Here is a 14,112-nt window from a genome sequence, read left to right on the forward strand (position 1 = left end):
GGGATAACTTGTGCTTAAATCGTTGTGTTGTCAATTTCTGTAGACATATAGGAACTCAACATAATTGATGACTATTCAACTTCTATCTTAATTGTGGATGTTTGGTAGAATGGTATTAGTACAATGAAAGTTGGCTTTTATCAGTTTCGTGTTATTCGATTAATATCATCACTGTCACATGCTAAAGGTAATAACTATGGCTATAGAAGGAAGTAATAATGAAGTTGTGATCTCATGAGTGTTTATTTATTGATAAATTGAAGTGTTAGTTAAGTGGTTAATTAAGTAGTTAATTATAGTTAATATTTAATCAATAATTTTAAGTGTTATTATCTTAACATTGAGAAGTAGTCATACATTGGTGAGTGAGTTAAATTAGACAATAAATTAGTCTGAGTCTCTGAGGGAACGAACTAGAAAGTATTCTATATTACTTGCGAACGTGTATACTTGCGTGAATATTAGTGCGTGATTTCGCCCTAACAATGGTGAGTAAAGAAGACCATATTACTGTAAAGCAAGAACACATCGATGGTGGGTAGAACACGGTAGCGCAGTGATGGTGATAGCGAGTAGCAGCAAAGTAAAGCAGAGCATGAGTAAAAGTGAAGCAGAGGTGACTAGAGCATCAATGGAGGTGGTGGAGGTGATTTGTGGTGGAGGTGATGCAGAGAGAGAGTTTTGTGAGACCAGAGAGAGATGTGCGAGAGAGGATTTTGTGAGACTCAATTTTTTTATTTTTTTTGTTTTTTCTACTTTTTGTCCGATGAGGGTGAAAAGAATCGATACAAGGGGGGAAATTTTGAGAAGATTTCATTAAGGGGAAACAAAATGAAGGAAAGCGCGCCGAATTCTTTTAGGGAACTTTAGACATCGGTTGTTAAATAATCGATGTCTTCAAACAATAAAGACATCAGAAAAGTACGGAATGGCGTTGTTGCATGTTTTAACATCAATGACATCAGCAGCCGATGTCTAATGTGTGATTTCTATTTAACTTTTTCTTATAGTAAAAATCGTCGCGATTAATTTGTCTATATCTTGCACCACCGCAAGAAACCGCCAGATTTCCAAATCGCCACCGAATGGAAACTCCCACATCAAAATACTCTAGTCCGTCACTCCACCAAGATCCTATTGAACATGGGTTTTGATACCACTAGTTGTGCCGCGAGTGAGTATTAACTTCACATTAGTATGATTTTGTATGATTTGGACCTAGTCTGCATGGATTTGTTTTTTATTCACTCTCAAAAGACCATATACGTTATGGAGTTAATTGGCTCCTCTTTATTTATAAGAGATTTATCTCTATTTTTTTGATATTTTCAATATGATATTCGGATTGACACCGTACAACAGTACATTTAGATGTTTGAACTTTAAAGATATGTTGTAGAGTTTGTGTGAGCTTAGGAGAGGATAGTATCATGTAAATTTTGGGACTTAAAAAGATGAAGGAATTTTCTTAAAAAGTTTGTGGAGACAACTTAGGAATATCTCGACGACAACCAGGGCCACCACCATATCACATTTCCATTCCATTGCATCACGAGGTAAGGTATCCTTTAGTCGACCTTTGCCCTTGGCCTTTACGTTCAGTGGAGTAGCAAATTGCTCATCCTATCCTTCTACCTCCCGTTTTCACTTTCAACCTTTAACTTCTCCAAGTCCAATTATTTTTGTTCTTTGGTCTTTGCATGAGCCCGATCGAGTACAACCACAATTATCCATACTTTGCTTTGCTTAGTTATCAGTTTAGCATTGCAAAGAAACATGATCTGGACGGCTGTTATACAGTCCAGTGATAAGATCGTGTACAAAGAATTAAAGATTAGAGAGAAAATAAGAGTGTGAGGTAGAACATCAATTGTCATCTAACTAATTAATCAGAGACTTACACGGAGAAAGTGCCAAGAAGTTTTATCAATTGTGTCCCCCGCCATTTCTTTACTATTCTTTCATTTACAAATCTTCATTGTCATTGATGTAGTTCAGACTCTGAGTTTTGCAAATGTCACATCTCTTCTTAGCATATACCCATTTCATTCAACTTTTTCCTTGCTTTTGTGCTATTTCATGCTAGAGTTCATAAGGTTCAATTTTGATCATGGATTCAAAAATTATAAAATGCTCATTATCTAGATTATGCAATGAAATAATTGAACCGAAGAATTTGAACTCGCCAATTATCTTGGTTTTTCAGGCACTTGTTTGCCCTTACTAATGTATAACAAGTTCTTTTTACAGCAACACAAACAAAGGGTAATTTTTATAGTCAGCGGGGGACCTACGGGTAACGCACCCAGCCTCCGTTGGGCGGAAATGGGGAGGGGAAAGGAAAAAGAAGGTTTCCAGCTTGGTGAAAATATTTGAAAGGTTGTGACTTGTGATTCGAAAGTGTCAGTGAAAGCCGCTACAACATGAATTATTTCTTCCTTGTTCGAATAAATTGAGCAGTATACTTATGAAGTTAAGTACTCTACCTATTTGATAAAATGTCCATTAGGAAAGTTTAAATATCTACATAATCTTAAGTTTTTCAAGCTGTACTCATTGTTTTTCTTTTGAGAAAAATTGACCAAAAAGCCAAAAATTCATCAAATGTCATGATATTGTTTATCACAAAGAAAATTGCGCTGGGCAATTTTTTTTCGCGAGATCCGCCTCTGTGTATAGTACTTTCTTTTGTGGTTCATTTTACTTTGTCAGTGGTGTATAATATATATATATATATGCTGAGTTAAAATAGGGAAGGTCGGAAGGAATATCCAAGGACCCCACATTTGGCTGGGCAGAGACATGAACCTTGTTTTCATATCACTGGTGGACTGGAACCCAATTTGCAACCTACGTCCCCATTGCTTTTGGCTTTACCCTTGCTTTCTTATCCCCCTATAATCTGCTCACATTTTAATGGCCTCATTAAATATCTTTTTCTTCTTTCTGTTGCGGGTTGTATCACATATACGCAAGGGCACTAGCAATATCAGCTTACCCCCTGATTATTTAAATCAGGTCCTTTTATAACCTGCAGGATGCAACTTTTGGTGAGATTATAAATGTGAAGGTGTTATCACCGTCTTAATCAGTTCCTTGTTTTGAATTGTTAAAATTTATCACGAGTCTGTTGCGAAGATGTATTTGATTGAGGTGAATGGCAAATCAATATTACCAATTTACCATCTCGAAAAAGATGATATAACAGCTCACAATGCCCACTTGTCCTACAGTTGCATCCTTCATTCGTTTAAGTTGGCAGTAGGCATGCAACTCTCACAATTTATACATGTCTTTTTCCACTCTTGTTATACTATAATAAAGCTAAAGCTAGACGCATCATACACTCCACACTTCTTTCGCATTCACCTTTCTTTCCATGCCAAACCATTGAGCCTAATCAGTGAAATAACTACCACCCCCACCACCTATTCTCGATGTCCACAAAAGAGTGCAGCCACCACAAGGAGAAAGGCCATAATCGTATCCGCCGTCTATGCGCCTGTCTACTCGTCTTCTGCTTCATCGTTCTTCTCGTATTTCTGATCACATGGGCTATCCTACAACCCAAAAAGCCCCGTTTCATCGTCCAAGATGTCACAATTTACAACTTCAAAATCGCCTCCTCTCCAGACCTCTTCACTTCTAACTTCCAAATCACCGTCTCGTCTCGGAATCCCAATGACAATATAGGCATATACTATGACAAACTCGATGTTTATGCCTCGTATCGTGGCCAACAAATCACTTACTACACTGAGATACCGCATACCTATCAAGGGCACAAGGGCGTGAATGTTTGGTCACCATTTATATCAGGTACTAGCGTTCCGATAGCTCCTTTTATTGGTGAAGCACTGAGCGCAGAGCAGGCTAGTGGAGGCATTCAGATGACAATCAAAATTAATGGACGGGTCAGATGGAAAGTTGGGACCTTTGTTTCTGGACGTTATCATCTGCATGTTACATGTCCGGTTTATATTCCTTGTGATAGTAAAAATGATATTTTCAATGGCGAAACATCGATCAAGTTGCCGCTTTCAGCCAGCTGCAAAGTCAGTGTTTGATTCACTCAACTCTGTCTACTGATTCCTAGTTCTGAATCCACCCTCATATTCATATATCACTACAAGAAATTTGGCCATTTACGACGGTTTTTTTGAACTGAAATCGTCGTAATTGAGCCATTTACGACGGAAAAAAATCGTCGTTTTTGGTCGAGTAGTAAGTTCGTTTTTTCGTCACAAGTTAAAATTGCGTCGCAAGTTAGGAAGAAGGGGCCCACATACTCAATAAAATAATAAATCAACTTACGACGGAATTTATCGTCGTAAGATACTATAATACGACGGTTTTTTTGAACTGAAATCGTCGTAATTGAGCCATTTACGACGGAAAAAAATCGTCATTTTTGGTCGAGTAGTAAGTTCGTTTTTTCGTCACAAGTTAAAATTGCGTCGCAAGTTAGGAAGGCGGGGCCCACATACTCAATAAAATAGTAAATCAACTTACGACGGAATTTATCGTCGTAAGATACTATAATACGACGAATAATAACGTCGTAAGTTATATACTTACGACGGAAAAAATGTCGGATATTACTTTACGGGATAATTTTACGACGGAAGAATTCGTCGTAAGTTAGAAAGTTACGACAAAAAAACGTCGTATTTTAGAAGGTGGGGTCTACAAGCCGTGAAATGAAAATTCAAAAAAAAATATTTTTAAATATGAAAATTGATACATTACGACGGAATATATGAAGAACAACCGTCGTAAGTTTGTTTTTCCAGAAAAATTACGACGGAATGTTTGAAGAACAACCGTCGTAAGTTTCTTTTTCCAGAATAACCAAATTCTAATTTTTCAGTATCCAGCCATTTTCGGCTTCCAATTTAAATTCTAAACCTGCCAAAATCTTATGCAATCGCAAACTTAAAACAGACTCTAAACCTCACAATCAAGTCACAATACATAATTTATATTAGTTATACCGTAAATCCGTACTAATTCACAATCAAAAGTATAAATCAAACTAAAATTCAGTTTACAAACCAAATTCAGTTTACAAGCACAACTTGGTTATCTTACAAATATTCAAATACATAAAGCTAAAATTAACCCCTAATGACTGGACCACCGCGAGGGACATGATCATAAAAAGAACCGATCATGTCACGATCTTCATCAGACTCGGTACTCTCGTCATTGCTCTCACCATCATCTGAATCATCTTCGTTAGCTGGGGCCTTTCCCTATAATACACACTTTAATAAGTTAACCGTCGTATCTAATAAGAGACAAACTGCCATGCGAAGTAATAAATTACAGTAAATTGTTAAGACTAAACATGATCATATAAATAATAAATTCCTACATGATGCGAGTGGTGCTGCTAAATTTAATTCTGAATTAGAAACTTAAAATTAAAAAAATAATCAAAGTAATCACAACCTCATTGCCATCCATGCCGAATCAAATGAAAAACACTTGCCCTTGTTTTCACCAGATAGGCAGATCTGTTGGAGTCGAGGTTTGTCCCTCGAACAAGGGCCCTCACCCGCTAACCCAGGCTATTACTTAGAGTATAGACCTTGTGACACCCAGATTTGGTAGAGTTCAATCTAAGTATAATAAAACACTTATACTCTATTTTACTGAATTGTTGATGTTAATTATAGCGTACCTGAACATGAATTCAGTAATTAAATTGAGCTTGTATCTATTTATTAATTTCAATCATATGTTTGGAGTCGCGACTAAACATCAAGCAGCACCCGGATTAAGAATTACGAGTAGCATCCCAAATCATATTAAAGATGATTCACATTTTAGTATATTCAGACAATATTAAAATGAGGAATTACTATGAATTGTTTTTACACTTGTATACACTTACATAAACTTAGGGGTCGCATAATTTGGAAGGTAATAAGGTTATTTTATTTGTATGAATTCCAACTTTGGTGTAATGCAAGAAAATTTATCATCATTTTATTATGGATAAAACTAGTATCTGTACAAGAAGATCAGAATTAGGTTATGTGATTGATCACTGGTAGCGGTCCATATATAATTGTGTTAATTAAAATTTACCAACTAAGAATCCTAATTCCTACTCTCAAGTTTATATAATCATATAAATATATGATTAGGGATGTATTAGTATTTGGTTGGGGGCTAGCATGCACCAGAATTTTATAAACTTGGTATATTTCTCTTTGGGTATTTCCCCGCAAGTGTGCTTCTGGACCATATTTATGTCTGGTTTTTTACAATTTTAATTTGCATGAGGAAATGTTAATAATCAAGATATAGGAAATCAAGTTAATCTTTAGTGGGTGCTAAGCTGGCCTATTTAAGTTTTGAGTTAATTAGGTGGCCTTTATGTTTCCAGCTTCCAACAATTATTCAGGAGTGATTTCAAGTGACTGAGGCATAAAAAAATTAATAAAACTAAATAAAAAATCAAATTGATCATACCTTGGCAGCTCCTGGTCCGTCAGGTCTTATAGATATTATTTAGGACCTCCACCACAACCCTAACAATAGCTTGACGCGTCTCTCTGGTAATAGGATGGTTCGGAGGTAGTGAGGAGTCTCCTTCCACCACTCCCTGTGCTAAGAGACGAATCTGCTCGGGTGTTAACATATACTCTTCGGGATTGGCTCGAGCCTGGGCCAAGGTCTCATCCACGACACGCATGAACATTTCATCTTGTAAGCGAGTCAAAGCAGATCTTCCAGAGCTTCCTTCTCCTTTCCTGAGGACGTGGCGGACGTGCACCAGGCTCTATAATAACATAATGTTGATATATTATCACTGGGAAGAAACTATATGTAACAACTCACGCTCACATATTTTAAACATTTCAAGTCTATAAAAGAAATATACCGTAAATATCAGAGGCTCGAACCCGTGGATGTCCAAGAATCACGTTCTTACGAACTCCACCCACCGCCTCTACCCAGCTCTGAATTTGGGTCACCTTAGGATCAACTCCTTTCTTTCCGCATATGTTAATGTAGCGCTCCTATAAATAAAATAATTAGACACTGAATCGAAAGAAAGAATAATTGTGCCGGCAATTATAAACATCAATAATACTCACAGTGGAATTGAATGGCTACGGGTGTATTATTTTATGCAAATACACATCCATTTTAATTAATCACTTCTATGAGGCCTGAACAATTAAAAATTCTAAGAATTAAAATTTTAGATATATAGCTATTTTTTAGATATTATTGAGGCCTGAACTATTTTATACTGAGTTTTATAATTAATTCAAAATCAAAATTCAAAATCAGAGAGTCTGTGTATGAATTAGCCTTAGCACATAATTTTGCTATAGGCAGGGCATCCATACAATACAGTAAATAATGGTGGGAATAATGGTGGGAATAATGCTCCGCCTCCCGGCTCTCCAACCAACTCAATCACATACTCTTGTCAAGATATCCAACAGGTGGTAAAACTTTGGTAAGAGATCACATAATTTTGATTTTTGAAGGCTCAGATATACTAAAGGCAGAAGGCAAGTAGACTATAACTTGACGTCTAGACCACATATGAACTAGTTAAAAAAATGAAGCACATAAAGGCACCAACTAAATTTTAGATATATAGCTATTTTTAGAGATTATTAATTTACGAAGATCAGATAATTTTGATTTTGAAGGCTCACTCTATAAATTGATATTCATTTTTTCGGAAGCTGACACTACTATAAATTGATACTCTATAAAAAGAACTTACAATAATATTTTTGGCGTCCTCAGTAATCCAATCGCCCTTTCTCTCCTTGTCTTTCAAAGTGTGGCAGTCCTTATAAACAACAAGATGATCCAGGTTGCCATTGTGTGACTCCATATAATCCTGTTAAGAAAATTTATAACCAGTCAAATCAAAATTTTCAATTTCATGATAAATAAATGATAAATATTTATCATTTTGTGATTTTCCCCTGAACTAATTAATATAAATTTTGTAAACACTAAAAGGAAATCATTCATATTACTTTGCTGGGATAAGAGGCTGCTCATTTACATATGTGTATTATATTTAGTAAGAAATCTAAGGCTAAATTGGAAAGAGATGCAAGTCAAGAATTATGATGAAATGATATACCCGACGACGACGATCAAATGAACGGGCTCCCGAAGTGTGAGGCACTTTCACAGCTGCTCGAGCCTTCTTACCAGCATCAGACTTTTTCTTAAATTCTTCACTTACCCAATACTCCGCTAATCTGGACCAAACACCAGACTTCATATATGGGGGCCTATGATCTGCATAAGTCCCTCCAGCTTCCGCGATCTTGTCGTCATCCCTTTCCCTATCATCAGCAAGTGTACGACGCATGTTGTCTCGCATATGCACAAGTATGGAAGCCCTTGCCTCATCTTCAGTGGCAAATCTCGGGTCCCATGTGTAGTAGCGCTACAAAAAAAGATATAGTATAAGGCATAAGATAAAGGGGAACAACTATAAAATAAACACAATCTAATATATAAGAATATAACAAAGATGTGCAACATACCAAGAACTCCTCTATACACTTGTTCCAGAACCCAGGAGATTTCCTATCAATTTCTTTGATGCCAACACAACCATCTGGCCAAAACATGCGAATAATCGCCAATATATTTCGCAACGCCTTTGGACAATCAATCCTGAAATGGCAGCAATTTAGTCAATGATAAAGTTGAGGAACAGATAAAGATAACTTAACTTCTCTCAGTAAATTCACCATCTCCACCATTGTATAGTCCACTAATTATTACATAGTTTGCACATTTTCAAATACTTGATATTTTGACAAATATACATCTTGTTTTCTTTCAAAAAAGGCAAAGTACCAGTCCTTTATTCAAGAGGTCAGGATATAAAGATATCAGCTATGAAAAGAAAAGAGAGATTTCGCTAGAAACATTCTGCTTAGTGATTTTTTGTTATGTAGTCATTGAATTTCTTGATGTCTGAAAGTGTATTATTAATTCCTTTATCTAAATTTAAATGCTCAATTTGATTTAGAGGTCCAGAAAGTTTGGTTTTAACATTTAAGAGTCTATATAAAGAGTTTGTCGGATATGCTCTAAGGGGATGAGTAGACTCACTTCCATGTGTTAAGATATTGATTGTTTAGTTAATTTCTTAATCCTTGATAACTCTTTTTAATTTATGATGCATCTAGTTTTATCTCGGGAACCCTTTGTCTATTTCCCTTAATCTGTTATAGTGAAATTTTTAGGTGGGCATTGTTTTTGGTGTTCTTGTTCTAGTAATTATGTTCCTTTTTCACTGATTTGCTGCATACTGTGGCCAAATTTTCACCCTTCTAAAGTTTCAGTATTAGTCCTAATAAGAAGCCATTTTAAGATTCAAAAGAAATAATTAAATTTTAATTTTAATTACAATGATATACATTCTAGAATCGTTTCTAGCATAAAGATTTAAGGAGGGCCGGCAACCTAACATGATATTAAGAACTCTTGTGATCGTCTCCGGTTCAAATCCTATAAATGTTATATACATCTAACATATTAAGTCCCTTCACTGAAATCTAAAGTGTTAGAAGAGTTTGATACCTTGATAAAGTTCTACATAGCAATGATATTACATGATAACCTACTGCATGTAGATATTTGTGTGAATTATTGTAATAAAAAGGGGTCTGTTTCATGCAGAATAATAATTTGGAATATTAAGATGCTAATCTGTAACTACCTGTATTTGCATAACTTAAAAGAATGTCCTAAACTTTCCTTGCTAGGCCCACTTGTGTTGTCCAAGGTTACATTACATGCTCGGGTTTGTGCAACATGTACTTTACTACAAAATTTTCTAGCTGGAATTATGTCCCTAGATCAGTTTTCTGCAGAAGATTAGGACCAAGACTAGTGGCTTAATTTTTCTATTATTTTCACATAATAGGTTCTTTATTACTATAATTAAAATAGTTGGATTAGCATTGTTAGAGAGATTTTTGATAGGCATAGATTAAAATCTTATCAAAGGTTAATCTTGAGTTTCTAACTTTCTAGATGAGGAGATGTTCATAATAAAAGCTGAAATCAACAAATATTTATTACACTTAAAATATTTTCTTTGTTCCGGAGTCTAAACTTCTAGTGAGTAGCGACCTATTACTTCTGAAAACTAATAATGTGGAATATCAGGGAAGATTACAGGGGCACAACATGCCGGTAATGGCGTATCCCCACGCTGACTTGAACTTGATTCAAGTTTGTTCCTGATCCCTGTAAACTCTATATCAAACACTATATCAGTCTATATCAAGTACCACTTATCAAGCACATTTTATATAAATTGTCGCATAGGACCCAAAGAATATAATATTTTATATACCTGATAATTTTATCAGTACATTTTGAATCAGAGATGGAGGATCTCTCTTTCCCAGATCGCTTAAGTGACGTTAGATATCGACTGTGTAACATAATGTTGTTCTTTGTGTGCAATTTTTTAAAGATTAAGGATGCAACTAGAGTTTCAGGCATGCCAAAGCATATATATACATACATCTACTGATAGTTTACCACTTGCTTCCTTTTAGTCTCAACTGCTCAAGTCGTATGGAGAAAATATTTCATTTGCATAGGAATAGGATCTTGTAATTTCTGCTTATTTACGACTGAAAAATCTGTTTCTATTTTCTATTACACTATAAACCATTTCAAAAGTCTGACAGTTCGTGAAATGGAGAATTCAGTTTATTATATTTATTTCAGCATGCTTAAGAATAATCATACTCTTGGACAAAATCATAACAAGGCACACACATAAATTTCTGCGAGGAAGATGATGGGCAAAAACTTACTGGTTACCCGCAATCCGAACAACCTTTGCGATATCAGGGTATGTGCCAAATCCCCCCGGAGAGTATCCACGTGTCCTGTGATTGCGGGGATCAGAATCCACCCCAACTGGAAGAATTTGCCTCCCTTCATCATCCCAAAGAAGGCATTCGGAATTTTCTTCTTCATCTCTATGTCGACGCCGACGCCGACGTCTTCTCTTTGTACATATACCGCTACCCTCTGCGCCGCCTGCGCCGCCACCACTGGCACCACTACTCTGCCCCCTAACGTCATTGTCATCTTTGCCCCCCCGTTCATCACTATCATTATTATCCTCCTGATTACCGTTACCATCATTCCCCCCTCCCCAACCACCACTTCCACTTCCACTTCCCCGACCACCGGTGCCATCATTCCCCCCTTCCTGACTACCACTGCCACTTCCCCCACCACCGGTTCCAAGACCTCGATTCCCATCCTGACCACTATTATTCCCCCTTTCTCGATCACCACCACTGCCACTTCCCCGACCACTCCTTCCACGACTACCACTAGAAGCCCTTCCACCTACACCCCTTCCACCTGCACCCCTACCACCTGCAGCTGTCCTCCCAGCCATCATAACTAAAACATTGAACCGCAGTACAAACAAAACAAACCATAAGAAGTAATTAATGAAAACATCAATTCTCCATAACTACATGCATATCTAGTTAAAATAAGTGCAATATTATTTTACCCAGTGAATAAATAGACACCCAGTGATTAATATCGATACCCAAAGATTAGTATAGATACCCAGTGATAGATTTACATACCCATCAACATATAGTTGGATTAAAAGTTGATTTTGAAAGGAAACAAGTAGAACCCAGTGTAAACACCTATAAGTAATACGACGATGCATATATATACATGCATGTGACCCATAGTTGAAAACTAACAACCAAATCGTAAAAGAAAATTAAGATTATACCTTGTAATGAGTACGACGACTGTTAGAATCATGATGCTTTGCAATTAGTGTGTGATATGAAGAGAAATCAAGATCACCTTTAGCTGTGAACTGATCGCACCGCAGCTTGAAAATTGAGATAGAGATACTTTTACCAAAAAGTAAAAAGGGGAAAGCGGTTTATTTTAGGGTTTTAGTCGAAACAATGTCGTTTTTGCTTGTCACGACGTCGTATAGAGTATTGGGCGGTCAATTCAATTTTTCCCCAATTTTTAACCGCGAATACTTACGACGAAATCCGTCGTATGTTAATATACAATAAAAAGAATTTTAAGGGATTCGAACCCGGGTCTTTGTTGAACCATAAAGGGAGAGCAACCACTTGTGACATATAACTTTTCTAAGCATTACTGAGCATTATTTACATATACTTTAGTCATTTTCTCATTTAAAATTTTTTAAAATAATATATTTGATCACTATTTTAACGAAGAATAATTTAGTATGTTATACAAAAAATAGCTTAAATCTTTAATTTTTTTATACTTTACTAACATATGAAATTTTAAAAATAAACATAAATTTTATGATATTATATTTATTTTGGAATTGTTTTAATCATAAAATTATAAATATCACGATTGGACAAACAAATTTATGATAACTGAAATTTTTATTATTAAATATTAGTTAACATGTAACTAAAATATTGACTTCAATCTTGAATGTTAAAAAAATATTGAATATAATATCATCATTCACGTAATAATTAATGTGATGGCTTTTGATATTGGGTCATTAGGGTCTATTTATCGATAATTATCCAATGTCCTCTTTATAAATATTAGATTTAAATATTTGATATATATAAATCATATATTATTTTTATAAAATTATGTAAGTGAAGAATATGTTGTTGAATTGTTTTCGGATTTAAATCGGGTTTAGAACGAATTTTAGGTTTCGGGGCGGGTATCGGTTCGATATACCTAAAATTCAAATCCACATCCATAATCTTTTGGTCTAGAAATAAGATCCAAATCCAAATTCAAATCCAAAGAATCGGGTTGGAGTAAATCCAAACGGATAGGAACGGGTCGGTCATCTATCGGGTCGGGTGAAATTGTCATCTCTAGGTTTAGTGATATGTACAATCATATAGTACTTAACACATGAATTTTTATTTGATATGATTGTAATATATGATCTGGCATAATTTTCTCATAGATCCTATTTGCTAAGTAAAATCGTAACAATAAACAACGTATGTTCATTCATGAAATAATAATTATAACATATTTCAATGTAGGATTTCTTACTTATGTTGTTAAAGTATAATTAATTATAATTTTTTTTGTATATTAAGATGATATAAATTAATATATATAATAGATTTGTCCGATAGGAAAAGGGGATTGAGGAAGCCTAAAGAACTATTTACGACGGATTAAAAATTTCGTCGTAAGTCTGGGTTTCTTACGACGAAAAAGTCGTCATAAGTAATCATTTAACTAACTTACGACGATTTTTCCGTCGTAAGAAACCCAGACTTACGACGAAATTTTTATTCCGTCGTAATATACCCAGAATACAGAAATTGCAGACTGTAACTTTTTCCCCTTGCTGTAATTTATTATCAAAATCTACATCACTAAACTACTTATTTCAACCTAAAAAACAGATTGTAAATCAAAATAATAAAGGAATCTTAGCAAAACACAAGTAATCACAAACCTTATATGAAAATCTTGATTGATTAATGAGAAATTCATCTTAATTCTTAAAAATTAGAAATGTGCCTATAATGATAAAATCTGTAAATGTATTTGCACAAACATATCACTTTATATATTGTTAAGATTTCCTAACCTTCAAATTGGTGAAAAATTTACGATTACAAAAAAAGTTGAAAAAATGCAAGTAAAAAAGGAAAATTCATTTCAATTTATTTAAAATAACAAATTTACCTAGAACAATAAATCATCCAATATTTCTTTGCACAAACATATCACATTACATATTGTTAAGATTTTCAAATCTTCAATTTAGTGAAAAAATTAGGATAATGAAAGAAGTTGAAAAAATGCAAATAAACGGCAAATTCATTTTAATTCATTTAAAATTAAGAAATTTTCCAAGAATGATAAATCATCCAATTTTTTTGTACCAACACATCATATTATATATTTATAAGATTTCCAAAATGTCAATTGGTTAAAAAGATTGAATAGCAAGAAAAGTTAGTTGAAAATAGTGTTGGTGAGCCGAAAATCCATTTTAATTCATTTAAAATTAGGAAAGTGTCGTTAATGATAAAATTTCCAATTTTTTTG

General features: G+C 34.8%; 1 protein-coding gene across 1 annotated transcript; it reads left to right on the top strand.

The window, feature by feature from the left end:
* The first annotated feature begins 3,244 nt into the window (after positions 1–3,244).
* LOC141712049 (NDR1/HIN1-like protein 1) lies at positions 3,245–4,221 on the top strand. The gene has a single exon (XM_074514816.1). The coding sequence runs from the start codon at positions 3,438–3,440 to the stop codon at positions 4,065–4,067; it is 630 nt and encodes a 209-aa protein (XP_074370917.1). The 5' UTR covers positions 3,245–3,437; the 3' UTR covers positions 4,068–4,221.
* Positions 4,222–14,112: the final 9,891 nt, after the last annotated feature.

The sequence above is a fragment of the Apium graveolens genome, chromosome 3 (genome assembly GCF_009905375.1).
Source record: "Apium graveolens cultivar Ventura chromosome 3, ASM990537v1, whole genome shotgun sequence".
NCBI classification, from domain to species: domain Eukaryota; kingdom Viridiplantae; phylum Streptophyta; class Magnoliopsida; order Apiales; family Apiaceae; genus Apium; species Apium graveolens.

What these genes read in the sequence shown, in the direction of transcription:
- LOC141712049 (XM_074514816.1), top strand. Translation starts at nt 3,438, where the DNA reads ATGTCCACAAAAGAGTGCAGCCACCACAAGGAGAAAGGCCATAATCGT.